This window comes from Suncus etruscus, chromosome 10 (genome assembly GCF_024139225.1).
Source record: "Suncus etruscus isolate mSunEtr1 chromosome 10, mSunEtr1.pri.cur, whole genome shotgun sequence".
NCBI lineage: Eukaryota > Metazoa > Chordata > Mammalia > Eulipotyphla > Soricidae > Suncus > Suncus etruscus.
Window position 1 is genome coordinate 26,016,890 of NC_064857.1, and position 20,245 is coordinate 26,037,134.

The 20,245-nt window shown below is 37.5% G+C and overlaps 1 protein-coding gene across 1 annotated transcript in view; it reads left to right on the forward strand.

Annotated features, from left to right (window-relative positions):
* NCOA2 (nuclear receptor coactivator 2) overlaps positions 1–20,245 on the forward strand; it is a 222,104-nt gene that overhangs the window by 91,124 nt on the left and 110,735 nt on the right. The window contains exons 2-3 of the mRNA XM_049781798.1: positions 204–308; positions 3,991–4,163. Of these exons, the coding sequence (XP_049637755.1) occupies positions 223–308; positions 3,991–4,163 (259 nt within the window). The 5' untranslated portion in view covers positions 204–222. The remainder of the gene's footprint in view (positions 1–203; positions 309–3,990; positions 4,164–20,245) is intronic.

Consider the following 20,245-nt stretch of genomic DNA (forward strand, 5'->3'; position numbering starts at 1 on the left):
TTCTTTTATAAATACTTCACTTTTAATTATTGTGAAAATAAAATGTAGCTCTTTTATTAGAAGTTATTTGTGCTCATACATTAAAGTTGTCAGATGTTTATCTTTTTTTTTTCAGATATTTGATTAAAATAAAAGTTCTTATGCTGTTTGTGAACTGGTCAGATACGTTGTCATCTGAAAGGTTTCACTCTTTCCCCTTTTAGTTGCTGATATGTGTTCAAGATGAGTGGGATGGGAGAAAACACCTCTGACCCATCCAGGGCAGAGACACGAAAGCGCAAGGAATGTCCTGACCAGCTTGGACCCAGGTGAGAATCTCACTGAGAAACATTCCAAGTTTCTCTTGAAAGCCACAGATATGCCTCTTCAGTATTTCTAGGTTGATGTTATTTCTGATTCAAACATTGTGTTTCATTTTTCTCCTTAGCAGCTAAATCTTTGAATCTATATTATGTAGCTTACCTTCTGAATATGCTGAGTAGCTACAGTTTTTTTTTTTTGTTTTTTTTTGTTTTTGTTTTTGTTTTTGTGATAGACAGTAGGGAATGAATGACATCCACTCAGATCTTATTCCTGGCTCTGCTCAGGGATCAGAATTCTTCTGGGAACAGAATTCTGTTGACAGCAAGCAAGAGAAGTGCCTTACATGTTGTATTGTTTCCCTGGACCCAAACACCATTTTTTTTAATGGTTTTGGACTCACACCCTGCATTTCTCAGGTCTTACTTCCTTTTTTTTCTTTGGTTTTTGGGTTACACCCGGAAGCGCTCAGGGGTTACTCCTGGCTCTATGCTCAGAAATTGTCTCCCTGGCAAGCACAGGAGACCATATGGGATGCCGGAATTCGAACCACCGTCCTTCTACATGAAAGGCAAACACTTTACCTCCATGCTATCTCTCCGGCCCCTCTCAGGCCTTACTTCTCTCTCTGAGCTCAGAGATCACTTCAGGGGACTATATGTGATACTTGGTGTGGGCTGCATGTAATTCAAGCCCTTACTTGCTATACTATCTGTTCCAGATTTTTTTCATTGTTTACAAATTATGCTTAATTTTTAAAACTAATTTATTCCATAATCCTGAGTTTTCCATATTTTTTGAGTTTTCCATATTTTGTGTATGTTAATCACAATGTATTGTAAAGTCAAGAAAATCAATGGTAGTAAAAACTAACTTAATTTTATACTGGATTTTATTTTCTGTTTAAGGAGAGGGCTGTTGGTTTTCTCATCTTGATGAATGAGGCAGTAAATGTTAGTTTCACTTGCTTTTGAGTTAGTGACAAAGATTATGGCTCTTCAGTGAATAAAAAAAATACAATTTTAAAGCAAATTTTATCACATACATTATGGGTGGAAGTGTGAGTTGCCATAATCTCCATGCAGGGTAATTAGAAGCATTTATTAAAATTACAAATGAATATCCTCTTTGAACTGGCAATTCCAATTCTAGGAATCTCCCAACAATATAACTTCACAAGCAAAATGATACCTGTATGAGGTTCCTTATTATTGTATGTATAACTGTTAAGGATTAGGAAAAACTTAAATATTTATATGGAGCTATTTTAACAGCTATAATTTGCTCAGAACCTGGAATAATACAGCTACAGAAGAGACTGAGAACCCTGACTCTGGATTAATGTAGGGAAAAACTCTCCTAAGGTTATTATTTGGTGTAAAACTAGCTTTAGAAAATGCTTTTGATGGGCCAGAAAGATACGACAGCAGTACAGCATTTGCCTTGCATGCGGTGAACACAGGAACAATGGTGGTTCGATTCCCAGCATTTCATATGGTCCCCTGAGCCTGCCAGAAGCAAGCACAGAGCCAGAAGTAACCCCTGAGCATCACCGGGTGTGACCCAGAAGCAAAAAGAAAATGCTTTTGGTGTGTGCTATTTTTATAAAAGAAGGAAAATAATCTCTGGAACTAGAGAGCTAGCATAGGATTTGGGGAAGATAATTTTGGTTTCTAGTACCACATGGCCCCCAGCAGGGCCCTAATATTTAACTGACCCAAATGACCAGTTATCAGCAGGGTTTAGGAGTCTATCCCTTGTACCCCTGTCTTCTCCAAGAAGAATCTATCTTTCTAATGGTTTAGGATAATTAAGAAGTGCTTCAGAGCTATTAGCCATTTATGGAAGGGGGTAAGAACAGGGTAGATAGGCAACAGAGGTAGAAAAATAAAGTTAATATTAAGAGTTGAATATATATATATATATATATATATATATATATATATATATATATATATAAAAAGAAAAGAGCTGAATATATCGGGTGCTGTAGCGATAGCACAGCAGGTAGGGAGTTTGCCTTGCTTGTGGCTGACCCAGGTTCTATCCCCACATCCCATATGGTTCCCTACGTTTCTGAGCACAGAAACTGGAGTAACACCTGAGTACCACCAGGTATGGCCCAAAACCCCTCAAAAAAGAGATACAGATGGAGACACAGAGGGAAATAGAGACAGACAGACAGACAGTGAAAAAGAGTTGAATATATGGGAATTTATGTAAATTGAGAAATTTTATATTATTATAGACAAATGTATACAGAAAGCTGTATACTAAGTAACTGACATTGCTTTTCGATTTTTGTTTGTTTGTTTTGGGGCGCACACCAACGTGACAGCACTCAGGAGTTACTCTTGGCTTTGCATTCAGTTTACTCCTGGCAGCTCAGGGGACCATTTAAGGTGTTGGGGATTGAACTCAGGTCAACTATGTGCAAGCCAAATGCCCTACCTGCTGTGCTATTGCTCGAGCCCCATAACTGACTTTTTAAATTGTACTTCTTGGCTATCATTTGTACACCTCTACTTCACTGTTATTAGAAAAAAAAAATCTGAGTATACTACCTTATCAAATTTTAGTGAGGAGATCATAGCAATGTTATCCCTCCTCCCATTCCAATTACTTTTTAAAACTTAGTTGAACTTGGACTCTTTTTTTCTTTGGGCCATATTTGACGATGCTAAGGAGTTATTCCTGGCTCTGCACTCAGGAATTACTCCTGGAGGTGCTCAGGGGATTATGATTATATGGGATGCCATGGATTGAACCTGAGTCAGCAATATGCAAGACAAGTGCTATAGCCTCTAGATTTCTTGTTTGTAGTTTGTATGTCATTCAGCTTGGACAGTTAATAGATGCCCTGGAATCCTTTATACTTTAGTTTTGTATAGCTGTAGTGTTTGTTTTGTTTTTCTTTTCTCTCCTTTTCTTTCTTTTCTTTTCCTGTCTTGTCTTGTCTTTTAAAAGACTTTTTTTGATTATTGACATCCTAAAGAAATTTTTGAGGAGTTGAAGCCATAGTACAGCAGGTAGGGCAGTTGCCTTGCACATGCCAGGTTCAATCCCCAGCACACCATAGAGTCCCCTGACCCACCAGGAGATGCCTGAGCACAAAGCCAACAGTATGTCTTGAACGCTGCTGAAATTCGTCCCAAATTCTCCCCCTCCCCACTGCCAAAATATCATAATTTTTTTAAATTAGAAAGGCATATTTATTTATTTTGCTATGCTTTCTCAAAAACTTTGAAATATTCTTATTTCTGTAACCAGGTGAGTTTCCCATTCTTTTCTTAATCTTGAGTAAAATTATTGCCTACATAGATTTCCCAAAGCATCCTATTTTTATTTACACAAAAATCAGTTTGATGCCCACTTGGATCGGGTGTTGCACTAAGGTGAGCAAATCATCCTGCTCCATGGCACAAGGAAGGCCACAGTCCTGTAGATGACCTGGGGAACATTGGAAAATGATCAGACCCATCACATACAGAGTAATGAATTGGACTAAACTTGGTTTCAGGAAAACATTAAAATAAAATACAGGTTATGTCCCCTTAGCATCTATCCACATTGACGTAAGCAACTTGCCTTATGTATTTGACATTGCATTTGACATTGTTTAACATTCGTGCCTTCGTTATAGTAGCTCCTTTTTCAGATCCATAATAAAAACAAATTTCTCCTTTTTAGCCCCAAGAGAAGCACTGAGAAGCGTAATCGTGAACAGGAAAATAAATACATTGAAGAACTTGCAGAACTGATTTTTGCAAATTTTAATGATATAGACAACTTTAACTTCAAACCTGACAAATGTGCAATCTTAAAAGAAACTGTGAAGCAAATTCGTCAGATCAAGGAACAGGGTAAGAGAACTGAATTGATATTTTGGCAAATTTAGTTGGTTTCTATTTTTTAGAAACTTCTGTGTAAGAAGTCCCTTTCATCCATTGCTTAGGCTTAAATTATTGATGAGGAAGTGATATCACAGTGTGAGAAGAATGCAAGTATCACTTGCAGAGGTTTATAAATAGACTATAAAATCTGACAATTCCCTAAAGAGAGAGGAGACTGAGTTGAAGCTGGGTGATGTAACTTTTCATGTCATAAAACTCAATTAGGTGCCCACTGATTCTCCTCCCCTACCTCCCCTAACTTGGAATTTCCATAGCTTGCACAGCAAATGATTGTCATAGTTTGCAGTGAGGCCTCAGCTGAAGAGATGAACTGGAGGTATGGCAATAAACCACCTCCTAGCTCAGCTAGTCAGCATCTTTCTAATTCCAAGCTACAACTAGCCCCACCACTAGATTAGAATTTCATATTCTGGATGACAAGAGATTTGAAAGGTTTAAACCTCTACTCTGTGAAGTTGAAACACAGAGAATGACAGCTTTCTTCATGCATTTTTCTTGCAGATCATATTCTCTCTCTCTCTTCTTTGATATTTTTTGCCTACAGAAAAAAATAAAAAAGAAAGTAACATTTTAAAAAGCACATTGGACTTTATGGTGCCAAAACCAAAGGTGTATTAAGCAAGTCTGAACAAATATCTCAGTGCTGGGTCTTCTGGTATTCATACTCTGCTTTTCTTCAGGGCTAGGGGAGATGATTATCTGCTATAATCTCATTTTGAAGAATCCTTCTTAGAGATCATATTTTTAAAATCTAAAAAGTCTATTTTATATAATCAGAAGAGGACAATTTTAGAAAAATCATTTTTGTGTATGGAGGGCCAGGAGCTTTGAATGCTTCCTGCCTTGTGTCTTGGATTCCTTGCTTTCTATTATAAAAAAATCAGCAGCATTTTCCATGTTCATTATATACTGTTAGGGTAACATCTAAAATAATTTTACAAATATAATACATCATCTTAAAACTTAAAAATATATTTTTTATTTTATTAAAACCATTGTCATTTACAAAGTCTATCATAGTTGGATTTCAGACATACAATGAATCAGGCCAATCCCACCACCAGTGTTGACCTCCCTTCACCAATGTTCCCAGAGTACATCCTATACCACTACCCTTTGCCCCCTGGCCTGTCAGTATAACAGGCCCATTTTAAGTTTAAATTGTTAAAGTTTGGGTCTCTTAATTCTATTGTTAGCTTTTGCTTGAACATTTAGTTTTGTCCTTTTTTGTCTCCACCAATGCACCTGAGATCACTTGGCCCCTGATCCCCATCCTTTCTTCTTTTTTTTTTTTTTATCCCCTTCTTAATTTTATAGAAAAATGCATAAATCTGAGGTAAAACTAAAGTAATTCGTGTCCCAATGTTTTACAAAAAAAGTGGGAGCCCCTGTCAAAAAGATAAATAAAAAGGGGGGATGGCAGTTTTTGCTTAGGTGCAGCAAAAATTGGGGAAAGTAGAAAGACAAAACCTTTGGCCTAAAAACAGGGTGTCCCTAGCCATGAAGCATCCTGCTGTAAGACCAACTACAGAATCTGGGCATACTAAGTTGTCTTAACTCTTCACGGTCCCAGGAAAAGTTCTCCTCAATTACAGTTGTCACAGTCATGCTTCAGTAATTAGAGATTTTGGTTTTTTGCATAGATCCTAGTCAAAGTCAGGTGTCATGAAACATCATTTGGTTTCATCTCACCCCTAGGTATTGAGGCAGAGAAACACACCCTGAAAGCAAGTTGTTGCTGTTTCTAAATTGTCAGGGAATCATATGAACCCGATCTGGAGCAAGTCAGTGCCAGGGCAGCATTAGGGCCTTCCCTGATAGAAGTTATATTCCTGGTGCTGGTGCATCATAACCCAGTTTCTAATGAGAACCCACTCAGAAAAAAAAAATCTGTCATCATTTCTTGGTTTCTCCATCTAAATTGTATTATCATAGCATCCAGTATTCAACAGGTTTTTGCCGTGAAAACCTACCCTCATTCTCTGTTCATCTCTTTCCTCTGCCTACTTCTCCCTTAGTTACCAAAAAGTTTAATCGCATTTGTTTCTATCTTCATATTTTAGTTCCAGCTAATGGATTAAATAAGATTCATAAAGCTCTTATGAGAAATGATCGGTTAAAGTTTTGCAGTGCTTTTGAAGTCCCTGTAATTTTTATCATAACATTGCAATAAGAGATCAGTAAGCTTGTTTCTGATGATTTTTGAATGATTAAATTGTGTGAACATTGCATGGTAGGTAGTACTTTTATACTCTAAACCAATTATATATTTACCACTGTCAAGATCTTGCATAAGGTTTAAAGTTTTACAAAACCTTGGTAATTCCCCCGTCAAACCATAAAACACGTTAAGATGTGTCATGCTGGGACCCTGCCATACTTTCACTGCAGGCTTAATCATGAGGCTGCAGACTCAACCACCCAAGAAGCAGCAACAATAAACACCCTGTCAGCTCTTATTCTCATAATAATGTGCCTATTAATTTGAGAACTAATGTGTTTTGAAAAGGGAAGCAGGAGTCAAAACCTAATGAAGAGTACAAATATACTTTCAAGTTTTCAGCTTACCTGATTTTTTTAGTTATCTTGTTTATTTAATAAGTTGCTGCTAAGAAAAAAATGTAAAAAACAGGGAACTCAGAATCAGATCAGGCAGAAGCCCAGTTAGAGTCCTGATTTTACCACACACAAAGTTTTTTGAACCTGAAGAAAAAAATTTTCTCACTCAGTCTTAGCTTCTTTATATAGATTTTGGCATATAGAATCTTCATGCAGAATCACAACATCTAAGTTGCGTGGTTGTTTGAAGAAATTATGAACTGTGTAAATGTATTCAGCAAGTAGCTGTCAGAATAAATGTTTAGTAGTTGTTCAATAAGTATCTGTCCTACATTAGCACCATTTTTTTTCTTCATCTGTGCTGAGCTCTTCAGACTGATCTTTTCCTTCATATGGGATTGCAGTAGAAAGGAGAGGCAAATGAAACTGGTGAAGTAGTTAGAAGTGGCTGTGAATGTCCTCCTTTAACATATCATATGAAGAACAAAATTTTCAAGTCCCAAAGATCTCTACATAGCCTATGTCTACTACTCCACTGGCTACCCTTTGGGCCTGTTTAGTTTCTCTCAGCAAATATTCAAGAGCAACAACAACACTCTGGTCAAACTGGAGCCCTTCTCCCTTCCTGTGCCAGCCCACCCAACCATCCGCCTACCATTCAGTATGACTCAAATCCAGCTACCATCTTTATAGCTTTAGCCAAGCTTAATTTGTATATCAGTCTCAGGTGTCAGCCTGAGCTAACACATAATTGTCCTGGAGAAGCTAAACTGAACTGCATGAGATACCACACCGAAGAATGTCCAGTAGGGAAAGCTAAACTCACATTTTAGGAACACACCCTGGTGCCAACAGCTTAGGAGGGTCTGCCAGGCATGATGGGCTCTTCATTCACTTCTCTCTTGTTAGCTGCTTCTCAAGTTTCCATGTACTTTATAAATAAAGGGAAAGAAGAAAGGATATTTATAATTGAGGGCTAGGGGAAGGGTTTGATCCACACCTCAAAGTGTTCTAGGACTACTCCTGGCAATGCATGTGCAGTACCAGGAATCAAATCCAAGGCCTTTACATGCAAAGCATGCACATATTTCTTTGAGCCATTTCTCTAGCTCCAAATGGCCCAAAAGAACGGGAATTTTAAAGGGGGGTAGGTATTCCAGCAATTTAAATAAGCTTTTATTTATGTGGAGTTTTTTTTGCATTTTCTAAGATACAAGTTGGTAAACATTAGCCATTGGAGAGTGTTGATACTTCAATATGCCTTGTAGACACAGAGCAAGCAGGCATGATGTTCGTGCTGATTCCATTCCTCAGGTTTTAGGCATTGAAGTGTGATTATTTCTTCCTCTTTTTGGTATGATGAATGTGTACAGCTACTGTACTAATTAATACATGTACTGTACTGTACATGTAGCAATACATGTGTACAACTTCTGATTTCTTGCCCTGGGGGTGTGGCTCGCTGCAGAGTGCCTTCTTTACAGTCATGAAAACCTCAGGTTAAATGCCTGGTGCTGTACACACATACAAATGCCATCATAGAACTGCTGCTTTGGATCCTTGTGCCATACATCAAATGCTCTGTGGTGCACTGCAATAAGTATTACAAGCTCTGTACCCAGGATTGTGTACTCTCAGTCTTCACAATAACAAGGAAGGTGTGGGACATTACATTTAAACCAAAAATAATTAAGTCTTTGGTTACTGTAACTTTCAAAGAAGCGCCAGATTTATACACGTAACAGAATTGGGGGGGTGGGGGGTGTCACACTCAGCAGCGGCGCCCAGGTGTTACTCCTGTTTCTGCACTCAGAAGTCGCTCCTTGCAGGCTCGGGGACCATATGGGATGCCGGGATTCAAAACAGGGTCCATCCTCTGTTGGCCGCATGCAAAGCAAACGCCTTATCTCTATGCTATGGCTCTGGCCCCAGTAACAGAAAATTTTAATAGAATAGGAAAGCACAGGTAATAGAGTACTTTCTCTAGTACATTATGTGGCTCAGAGCGATTCCCTGCCACTCCAAATCCCAACCCCTAATCATCATGAAGTACAGCCCTGGTATTCCTGAGTACTAAATCTTTAAGCCTGCATTGCTAGGCCAACATCATAGGAAGTGGCCCCAGGCGCCTGATAACGGGACGAGAAAGGATGGCTTCTATCTTTCAAAAATTCAGGAAAATAATGATGGAAGCGATCTAAATAGCACATTCATTTGAAGACTATTAAAATTGTGGTTTCCCCCCTTTTATCCTTCTTACTCCCACAGATGTATGAACTTTTCATGACAAAAACTCAGTTACTTAAAGCTAGAGCCAAGGCTTGAACTAGTGCTGTCACTACATCAAGAAATCCTTCCCTTTCAGTGGAAGGATATATGCAAATCAAACTTTAGGGGTGAGGCTTCCGAGCATTAGTTATGTGATGAAACCTTAAGGTGAAGCAAAGGCAGTCATCCATTGCCCTGAAAGGGGCAGAGTGCATATGCAGCATTTCTTGGGCATGCCTTGTAAAGACTCTTGCAGTGAAGACAGATAGCCATCACATAAACTCCAGATTATTTGCAAGCTTGACGTTGATACTGATATGTATGTTATAACTTTTCAAAACTGATTTCAGCTTCAAAGTCCTTTCTTTTAATCCTGTTTTTTCTGAAGGTGTTAATGATAATTAGTTGCCCAAGTCAGCCAAGGAAATGAAGTGGGCCAACAGAGCTTGACAAAAGACAAATGAAAGGTGCAAGCTCAGTTGGCAGGAGATGTTATAGTGCCAATCTAATGAGCTCATTATGAGCATGAAGATAATTTAAAACCAAATGAACATGGTTTTTTATTTTCAAGTTTTGCTTTTAAAAAATTGTTTCTGAGGCCAGAGTGATAGCACATTGGATAGGGCATTTGCCTTGCACACGGCTGACCTGGGTTTGATCCCTGGCATCTCATATGGTCCCCAGAATCGGGAGTGATTCCTGAGCACAGAGCTAGGAGTAACCCCTGAGCACAGCCGGGTATGGCCCAAAAAGCAAAATATATATATATATATGTATATGTATATATATATTTTTTTAAATTTAGTTAATCTGAGTGTAAATTGTATATGCTTTAGGGGAACAGTATTGCCATACTATAATCACCACTAATGTGCCAATATCACTTCATCACTGTCCATCTTCCCTACCCTTTCCATCTACCCATCACCCTCTTGGTAACCTTAGTTCTGTGATCAGAGTCCAAGAATTTGTTTTCATTGGATACTACTCCCTTGCTTTGCTTTGTTTCTTTATATATATCACAGAGAAGTGAGATGATCTTGTATTTGCCTTTCTACTTCTACCTTACTTCTCTTAGTATGACCCCCTTCAGTTTCATCCAGGTTGCAGCAAAGAACTATTTCATCTTATAACTATTTATATCTTTTCTCAGTACCATTGCAAAAAATGTTTTAGTGTTCTTGGGATAAGAATGGAATTGCTGGATTATATGATTGTTTGTAATTTTAGAGAAATCCCATATGGTTTCCCATAGAAATTAAACTAGTCTACATCCCAGTAAGAGAAAATGAGGGTTTCTATTTCTTTACAACCCTGTCAACATTTGTTGTTTCTAGATTTTGTGATATAGATTTTTCTTGGTAGTATCAAGTATTACCTCATTGTTGTTTTGATTTGCAGTTTCCTGATAATCAGCGATGTTGAGCTTTTTTTTTTCCCTCTAATGTGTGTGTTGTCCATCTGTATGTCTTTGGAGAAATGTTGTTTAGCTCTTTTCTAATTTCCAGTTGAAGTTGTTATTGAGTTTTGTGAGTTTATTATGCACCTTGTGTCAGACATGTGGTGTGAGAATATCTTATGCATTTAGTAGATTGTCCTTTAACAGTAATTTCCACGGTACCACAGTACATAAACATTTTTGTTTATCTTAATTCCATTGTTTTATTTTGCCTTTGTTTTTGTTTTGCCAGTTGAGTTGAATCACTGAAAAAAAAATGAAGCCAGTAGCATGGCATGTTTGCCTATTTTTTTAATGTATTTTATAGATTTACATCTTAAACATCTAAGTCTGTAACTGATTTTAATTTAACTTTTTTGCATGTGGTTATTTTTTCCAACACATTTGTTAAAGAAGCTCTCCTTGCATCATTTTCTTCTCTAGACTTCTCTCATGTAAATTAATTCCCTATATCCAAGGCTTTACTTCTAGAATCTCAATTCTTTTTCATTAGTCTGAGTGTCAGATTTTATTACAAATCTGTTCTGTGTTGAATATTATAGCTATAGAATATGAAGTCAGAGAATGTGATGCCTTCTATCTTTTTTTTCTTTAGGATAGCTTTGGCTATTTTAATATCCATAGCAGCTTTGAAACTTACTGATTTTATAAAGATATTGTGAAGAAAAAGCTCAGTGTTGTTTCTTAAGGGCAAACTTGGCATATTAAGACAGCTAAACAAGGGTCAGAGCAATAGTATTTTGATTTGGACACTTGCCTTACATGTGGCCAACCTGAGTTTAATCCCTGGTATCCATATTCCTTGCACACACCAGGAGTGATCGCTAAGCACAGAGCAAGTAATATGCCATGAGCACAGCCAGATAGGGTTGGGGGTGAAGGTAAACAACTTGCTAAATAGTGTTTCTTCTTTTATTAATTATTGTTTCTGGTATCTATACTTAAGAATCCTCATCCAAATCTTAGTTCATTATTGACAGGATTGATAGGATTGAAAGAATTTGTAGATCTTTTCATGTTACAATTTTTTGTTTTGTTTTTGTTTTTGGGCCACACCCAGTGATTCTCAGGGGTTACTCCTGGCTGTGTGCTCAGAAATCACACCTGCCTTGGGGGACCATATGGGCTGCTGGGGGATTGAACTGCGGTTCGTCCTAGGCTATCGCCAGCAAGGCAGATGCCTTACCACTCTACACCACCGCTCTGACCCCTGTTACAATTCTTTATACTCTTGAATTGATTCTTTTTATTTTAATGAAGAATAAGTAAATAGAAACTGTCAAGCTGTGATGTAAGAAAGAGAAAGAAATCAGTACACCCCTCCTTTCAGATTTATGGTGCCTGCTTGATTCTGTTACATGAATAATGTTTTTAAGACTCTTCTTTTTACAAAACTGAGGACATTCAGAATATTGGAAATTGGGACCGGAGCGGTGGCGCAAGAGGTAAGGCATTAGCATAGAACCAGCGGCAGTTCAATCCCCCGGCTTCCCATATGGTCCCAAGCCAGAGTTGATTTCTGAGCGTAGAGCCAGGAGTAACCCCTGAGCATCACCGGGTGTGGCCCCAAAACAAAAAACAAACAAAAAGAATACTGAAAATTGGGGATGAAAAATAGCATAGCGGTAGGGCATTTGCCTTGCACGTGGCTGACCCAGGATGGATCTGGGTTTGTTCCCTGGCTTCCCATATGGTCCCCGAGCCTGCCAGGGGCAATTTCTGAGCATAGAGCCAGGAGTAACCCCTGAGCACAGCAGGGTGTGGCCCAAACCTCCTCTTTCAAAAAAGAATACTGGAAATTTTCATTGAATCTTTTTTTTCCCTTTTGCAGTGCCAGCGTTTAGACCCAGAGCCTCATATATGGGAAGTGGGTATGGCATTTTCTTTGCACATTGCCAGCCAGGCTTCAATCCCCAGTATCCTCTATGCTCTACTGAGCCCCACCAGTAATGATCCCAGAGTGTAGCACCAGAGGTTACTGCTAATTACTGCAGTGTAATTCCCCTTTCCCCAGAAAAAATAGCCTTACATACATGCTAGGCATGTACTAAATATTTGAGCCAGATGCGTTGCCTCCTAAGGTCTCCAACATTGTTTCTAAGTTAATTTTAAACATCAAAAACTGGGGCCATAGAGATAGCTCAATGAGTTGGAGTACATATTTTATATGTGCATGGTCTGGGTTCAATTCCAAGTACCTCATGGTCCCTTAGTACCCTCAGACATAGCCTGGGCAAAAAATCAAATCTAAAACTGTGCCAGATTTCCATGTACTTAGAAGTGCATTTTATTTTCTAGTTTGATGGCATAAATTGTAATTGGAGGGTTCTTGATATTGCAGTTTATAATGCAGATAGATTTTTTCCACTCATCTACATATAAATCGCTCATTTTATGAGGATTGATTACATTTTTATGAAATCTTTAAAATTAACGATTGGGGTGGGATTCCTGATAGTATTTCCTATTATTTCAGTATACAGGAGGGTTTTCTGAAACCATTTTCAGATGAAAATTTAAATACTTGAATGTGTCTTGATGATTTAAAATTTTAGCAATTTAATATTTTACTCGGGATTTACCGATTTATGAAATTTGGATATAACATTATTTTGGATTTAGCAATTTATGAAAAATAAAAGTTTTTTATTTTAAGAATTAATTTAGCTTTTACAGTTTAATCAGTAGTAGGCATTCCTATTCATCATCACCTTGTATTGTTATGGAAAATAATTGTGGCTCCCCTCTGTTGATTTTATTCAAGAGCATATATTTTCAGTACATTTTTAATTTAGTAAGTACTATGTGTTAAGACAAGTTGTTAAGTCTCTAAGGGTTAGAGGGGAGTTTCAACAATCAATAAGTCCAAGATTCTTTTCCTTGGAGCTTTTGCTCATTTGTTGTGGCATGTGTGTATGGGGCAGTACAAGTTAGGGTTGAATCAGCTAGTAAACTTCCAACTATGGAACTGAAGGGAGTGAAAATATGTCATTAAAGACCATGAATGTAGGTGTGTTCACAGAGGACAGTTTTTGTCTTTGTTGGGAAAAAAAAAAAAAAAAAACACTTTATTAGGCCAGAAAGTGGTGGTGGAGGAGGATCTGAGAGTAGACTATGATAGAGGACAATAAAAAGAATACTCTGGCTCCTTAAACTGGCTCATTTTTCTTCTTGTGGCTTGCTTCTCTTCCTATCCCCTCATCTGCTTGACCATTCCCCACCTTTAATAAACTGCCAGAGTGAAGTATCACCACTACGTCAGGTTCATAGAACACAGTGAGAGAGATGATAACAGAATGTCCGATGGCATTGAGTCTCCTGTCATCTGGTTGGATGAATCAGTCTGGCCTTTGCTATGTTCTAATATTCCATTTCACCAGTCTATGTACTCCAACATTCCGTGAATGTACTCTCACATGCCATTTATTGTTGCTAACACCTGCCTGTACTTCTTTTTGTTTTTATTCATGCTCTTTGAGTTCTTCCCTTTCCTGGTTCCATTGATTCCATTTATAGTTCTAGTACAGAACTCTAAGGCATCAAGGTTCACCTTTTGTTTGTTTGTTTTTATAAATAATTTATTTAAGCACCATGATTACAAGCATGCTTGAGGTTGAGTTTTATATATATAAAAAAAAGAACACCCCCTTTCACCAGTGTAATGTTCCTGCCACCAATGCTCTCCATCTCCCCCTTCCTTTGCCTGTATTCAAGAGACAGGCATTCTATTTCTCTCACTCACTACCATTGTCATGGTAGTTATTTCTCTAACTGAACTCACTTTGTGGTAAGCTTCATATCGTGGGCTGGTCCTTCCAGCCATCATCTTTATTGTCTCTGTGTATTATTATGATAATGTCTTTTATTTTTTCGTAAAACTCATAAATGAGTGAGACTATTCTGTGTCTCTCTCTTCCTCTGACTTATTTCAGTCAGCATAATAGTTTCCATGTCCATCCATGCATAGGAAAATTTCATGACTTCATTTTTGTCAGCTGCATAGTATTCCGTGTGTAAATGTCAGCTGTTTTTAACAAGCAACTTCTCAAATACCAATCAGTATAAACTCATTTTTGAATTCTCCATTCTTATTCTAACTGAATTTGGTATACTTTAATTCCCCACTTGAATGATAACATTTCTTTGTCAGAGATGGTCTCTGCTGATCATTTGTATCTGCAGCTGTTTGAAGCTCTATGTTTATTTATTTTAATATTTTTTATTTAAACACCTTGGTTACAAACGTGATTGGTTTCAGTCATATTAGATGGCACCCCCCATCACCAGTGCAACATTCCCATCACCAATGTCCCAAATCTCCCTCCTCCCCTCCCCGCCCCAACCTGTACTCTAAACAGGCTTTCCACTTCCCTCATATATTCTCATTGTTAGGATAGTTAGCAATATGATTATTTCTCTAACTAAACTCATCACTGTTCGTGGTGAGATTCATGAGGTCGGCTGTAACGTCCAGCCCTCCTCTCTTTTGTCTCTGAAAATTGTTGAGGAATGTCTTTCATTTTTCTTAAAACCCATAGATGAGTGAGACCATTCTGCGTTTTTCTCTTTCTCTCTGACTTATTTCACTCAGCATAATAGATTCCATGTACATCCATGTATAGGAAAATTTCATGACTTCATCTCTCCTGATGGCTGCATAATATTCCATTGTGCATATGTACCACAGTTTCTTTAGCCATTCATCTGTTGAAGGGCATCTTGGTTGTTTCCAGAGTCTTGTTATGGTAAATCGTGCTGCAATAAATATAGGTGTAAGGAAGGGGTTTTTGTATTGTATTATTGTGTTCCTAGGGTATATTCCTAGGAGTAGTATAGCTGGATCATATGGGAGCTCAATTTCCAGTTTTTTTGAGGAATCTCCATATCGCTCTCCAGAAAGGTTGAACTAGTCGGCATTCCCAACAGCAATGGATAAGAGTTCCTGTCTCAACGCATCCCCACTAACACTGCTTGTTCTCCTTCTTTGTGATGTGTGCCAGTCTCTGTGGTGTGAGGTGATACCTTATAGTTGTTTTGATTTGCATCTCCCTGATGATTAGTGATGTGGAGCATTTTTCCATGTGCCTTTTGACCATTTGTATTTCTTCTTTATCAAAGTGTCTGTCCGTTTCTTTCCCCCATTTTTTGATGGGATTAGGTGTTTTTTTCTTATAGAGTTCTGTCAGTGCCCTGTATATTTTGGATATTAGCCCCTTTCTATACACCAATAATAATAGGGAAGAAATGGACATTAAGAAAACAACCCCATTCACATTAATGACACACAAACTCAAATATCTTGGAGTCAAATTAACTAAAGATGTGAAGGACCTATACAAAGAAAACTATAAAACCCTGCTCCAAGAAATAAGAGAGGACACACAGAAATGGAAACGCATACTCTGCTCATGGATTGGCAGGATTAACATCATTAAAATGGCAATACTCCACAAAGCATTGTACAGATTTAATGGGATCCCTCTAAAGATACCCATGACATTCTTCAAAGTGGATTAGGCACTTTTGAAATTCATTTGGAACAATAAACACCCTCAAATAGCCAAAGCAATAATTGGGAAAAAGAATATGAGAGGCATTACTTTCCCCAATTTTAAGCTGTATTACAAAGCAATAGTTATGAAAACAGCTTGGTATTGGAATAAAGACAGACCCTCAGATAAGTGGAATAGATGAGTACTCAGAGAATGCTCCCCAGACATACAATCATCTAATCTTTGATAAAGGAGCAAGAAATCCTAAATGGAGCAAAGAAAGCCTCTTCAACAAGTGGTGTTGGCACAACTGGCTAGCCACTTGCAAAAAAGCGAACTTAGACCCCCAGCTAACATCATGTACAAAGGTAAAATCCAAATGGACTAAAGACCTTGATATCAGACCTGAAACCATAAGGTATATAGAACAACATGTAGGTATAATACTCCATGACATTGAGACTAAAGGCATCTTCAAGGAGGAAACTGCACTCTCCAAGCAAGTGAAAGCAGAGATTAACAGATGGGAATATATTAAGCTGAGAAGCTTCTGCACCTCGAAGGAAATAGTGTCCAGCATACAAGAGCCCCCCACTGATTGGGAGAAACTATTCACCCAATACCCATCAGATAAGGGGCTAATATCCAAAATATTTTTAACTTATATAAAATATTCATAAAATTTTTCTGGTAGCTAGACTTTATGTAGCCTCGTATAATGAATTTATATTAGAAGAAAATAGTGCCTTAAATATATGAACCTAAAACTTTTATTTGAATGATCATTTCTCTCTTTTATGAGAATTTTAAAACTCCTTTTGTGGCAACTAGTATTTTTGGTATTTCTATTTACATTGAGATCTTAAGGAAAATTTGGCTAGTATACTGTTAACATAACCAGCTTCTAAATTTAGCTTAAGGGACACCTTTAATATAAGAATGAGAAATCTATATAGCTTGCCAACTAGAGTTTTATTTTTAAATTCCAAAGTGAAAAAGTGTTTTATAGCTTTTTATAATTGTTTATTATGATCTTTCATCAATATATAATATTTTCATTTTTTTGGTTTCTGGGCCATACACATCTGTGCACTGGGCTTACTCCTGGCTCTGCTCTTAGGGATGGATCATTCCTGGCAGGCTCAGGGGAATGTTATGTGATGCCAGGAATAGAACTCAGTTGCTGCATACAAGGCAAGCACCCTGTTCACTGTACTATCACTCTAGCCCTTATTAGTTTCTGTTTTCAAAAGGCAAAGCACATAACAAAAAGCACTTCACACTTTATGTTGTTAGGGATTGAACCCACAACCTCACACAAACAAGTTTTTTATTACTGAGCTATACATGCCTAGCCAGCACATTCTCGTGCTATATTAGTGTCATGCTGATACTTGATATTGGTTTTGAAACAACTTATCTCTAATAATTTGTCAGGCACATTTAAATTTTGATGAGCTAAAGTTTACTTCTAGTTGATTCTTGGTTTGAAGAATGGTGTAGTATTTGAGAAACAAATCAAATGTTAGGGAGTGGTAGAAAGAAAAGAAATTGCATTAGCATTTACTGACTGTTATTTCATTTATTCATTGTTAAAATTAAGAGTAGCAAAATTATATTTTATATAGTAAATTTTATATTTAAATATAACAGTTGGCACTTTTTTTGAATAGAAGCCATACCCAGTGGCACTCAGGGGCTACTCCTGGCTCTGCATTGGAGAATCACTTCTGGTGGGTTAAAGGACCATATGGGATGCGGATGGGACCAAACCCAAGTCTGCTGTGTGTAAGGCAAATATCCTAGCCACTGTGCTATTGCTACAGCCCCATAGTTGGCAAGTTTTTAAAATATATTCATAAGTCAGATTGCTTTCACATTACTTCTACTTTTAATTTTTTGAGGAGTCTCTACTGTTCTAGATAGTTTTTGTATTATTTAAATTCTACCATTATTGTGCAGGAATTCCATTTTTATTCTCTTCGTTACCAAGACTTATATATATATATAGTAGCTATCCAAAACTTATCAAATGGTCTCACAATGTGGTTTTATTTATATTTCTCTGATAGTTAATAATATTTATCTTTCCGATAACACTTTGTAGAAAATAGGTATTAATATGTTTTAATATTGAATTTTTTTCATATGCTAAGTATAGTATCATAGATTCCTACATAGTACACCAAATATGACCACAAGCCAAGATTATGTAAAGGAACTTTTGAGACAGGAAGATCATAAGATAGATCTCAAGTCTGTAAGAAAGTGAAAGGAAACAAAAGCATTGGGATTTCTTCTTGACATTTTGCTTCATTCAGCCACTTCTCACAGTCTTTCTAAACCCTTGTCCTCTGTGAGTTTTCGACATGCAGGTTACAAGGAAAAAAGAAATACAGCTTTTATTGATCATACTGGTTAACAGTTCATCTGTACTTTATCTATGAGATGGGAAATAGAGGCATTCATATATATCACTTCCCAGTTCCTTCCATTGCCTTATATTACTGTTGGGCATTCTGAAATATTTCCCTCTCTTTTTCTTCAAAAATGTTCACTTTCTGCATTACTGAGTCACTCATCTCTGACTATATATGTAGAAGTACTTTTGTCTCATGTTTTTTTGTCATTCCTAGTGTTTTTAAATAATAATTCAAGGAAAACTGAACTTCAGCTTGTTAAGACATGGAAACCTTTGACAATTTATGCTTTGCTCTGATTGCAAAGTATAATAAGACTTACTTTCTGCAAAGTATAATAAGACTTACTTTCTGCAACTTGGGACTTATTTTAGTCATTTCCTTTTTATTCCATAGATGGCCTTATCAGAAATGACAGATCTTTTTTTTTGGGGGGGGGGCCCACACCCGGCACTGCTCAGGGGTTACTCCTGGCTGTCTGCTCAGAAATAGCTCCTGGCAGGCACGGGGAACTATATGGGACACCGGGATTCGAACCAACCACCTTTGGTCCTGGATCGGCTGCTTGCAAGGCAAACGCCGCTGTGCTATCTCTCCGGGCCCCAATGACAGATCTTGATTCCTATTTAGTTTTCTATGTACAATAATAATTCACAGAATATAAAAATTGAAATTCTGCTTATAATGGTTTAAAGATACTGGGTATCAGTTAACTTGTATCTAAAATTATATTTCAATTTATTTTTTGTTATGCTAATAGTAAATATCTGCAACATAAAATTGGTCATGTTGGGAATCTTGCCATCAGTATTCCAGGAACCTTGATCCACTCTCAGCAAATGTTGTCCAACTGGCTGCATGGCCACGTTGCTTGCACTTGGTTTTGCAATATTACTTGGGCTTAGTGATACTGAGGATTGAACTCTGGGACTTGTACATAGATTTCATCTTCTGAGCTAGTTCCAGCCCCAAATTTAACATTTGTAAGTATATAGCTCAACAGCATTAAATATTTATTATTGTGCAGAGGTTGGAGAGATAGTACAGCAACCCAGATTCGATCCCCATATTATCCCCTGAGCACTGTCAGCTATAACCCCCAAAAGGAAAAAAAATGATTGTGCAAATGATTTCTTCTGTTCATTTCCTAAATGAAGACAGTTGGTCTGTATCCTGAGCATTCATATTTTTTGTGACCTCAGAAGGATCATATCTCAAAAGAAACCGAAATAAGGGATATGGTAGTAGCTCTTATTCTGGTTCTGCTTACTAATTCACTTCACAGCTGTGATTTGATAGTGTAGAGCACTGAAGGACCATGTATTTTGGGGTTAGAATGAGTTGGCTCTCTCCAGTAAAAAGAATACAGTAAAAGAGAACTAGATTGGAAAGCAAGTTAGCATCTAAGCAGGATGAGCTAGAACATGAGATTTCTGTTGCTGCCAATGCTAAACATATAGAATAGCCATTCTTATTGTGACTGTTTATGTTTTAGGGTGGTATAAGAATTTCTGGCACAACAATCCAGAAAGACAAAGACCAACATCTTATTACAAATTAAGTTCCAGGTTAGTGGCATTAAAAATAGAAGACCCCAGATTGGGGAATGTAACTTAAGGCTAGAATTTTACCTTGCCTGTGTGAGGACCTGGATCCAATCCTCGGCATCAGAAATACAAATAAATTAAAAAAAAAAAATAGGAAAGGCAGCCAGGAGATGATTCAGTGCTTGGAGTACCTGCCTTACAAGTATGAGGCCAGAGTGTCTAAATCTCAGTGCTTCCTTTGATCCCTGGTATGGCTTCATGCACTGAGCACAGTCAGTGCTAGCCA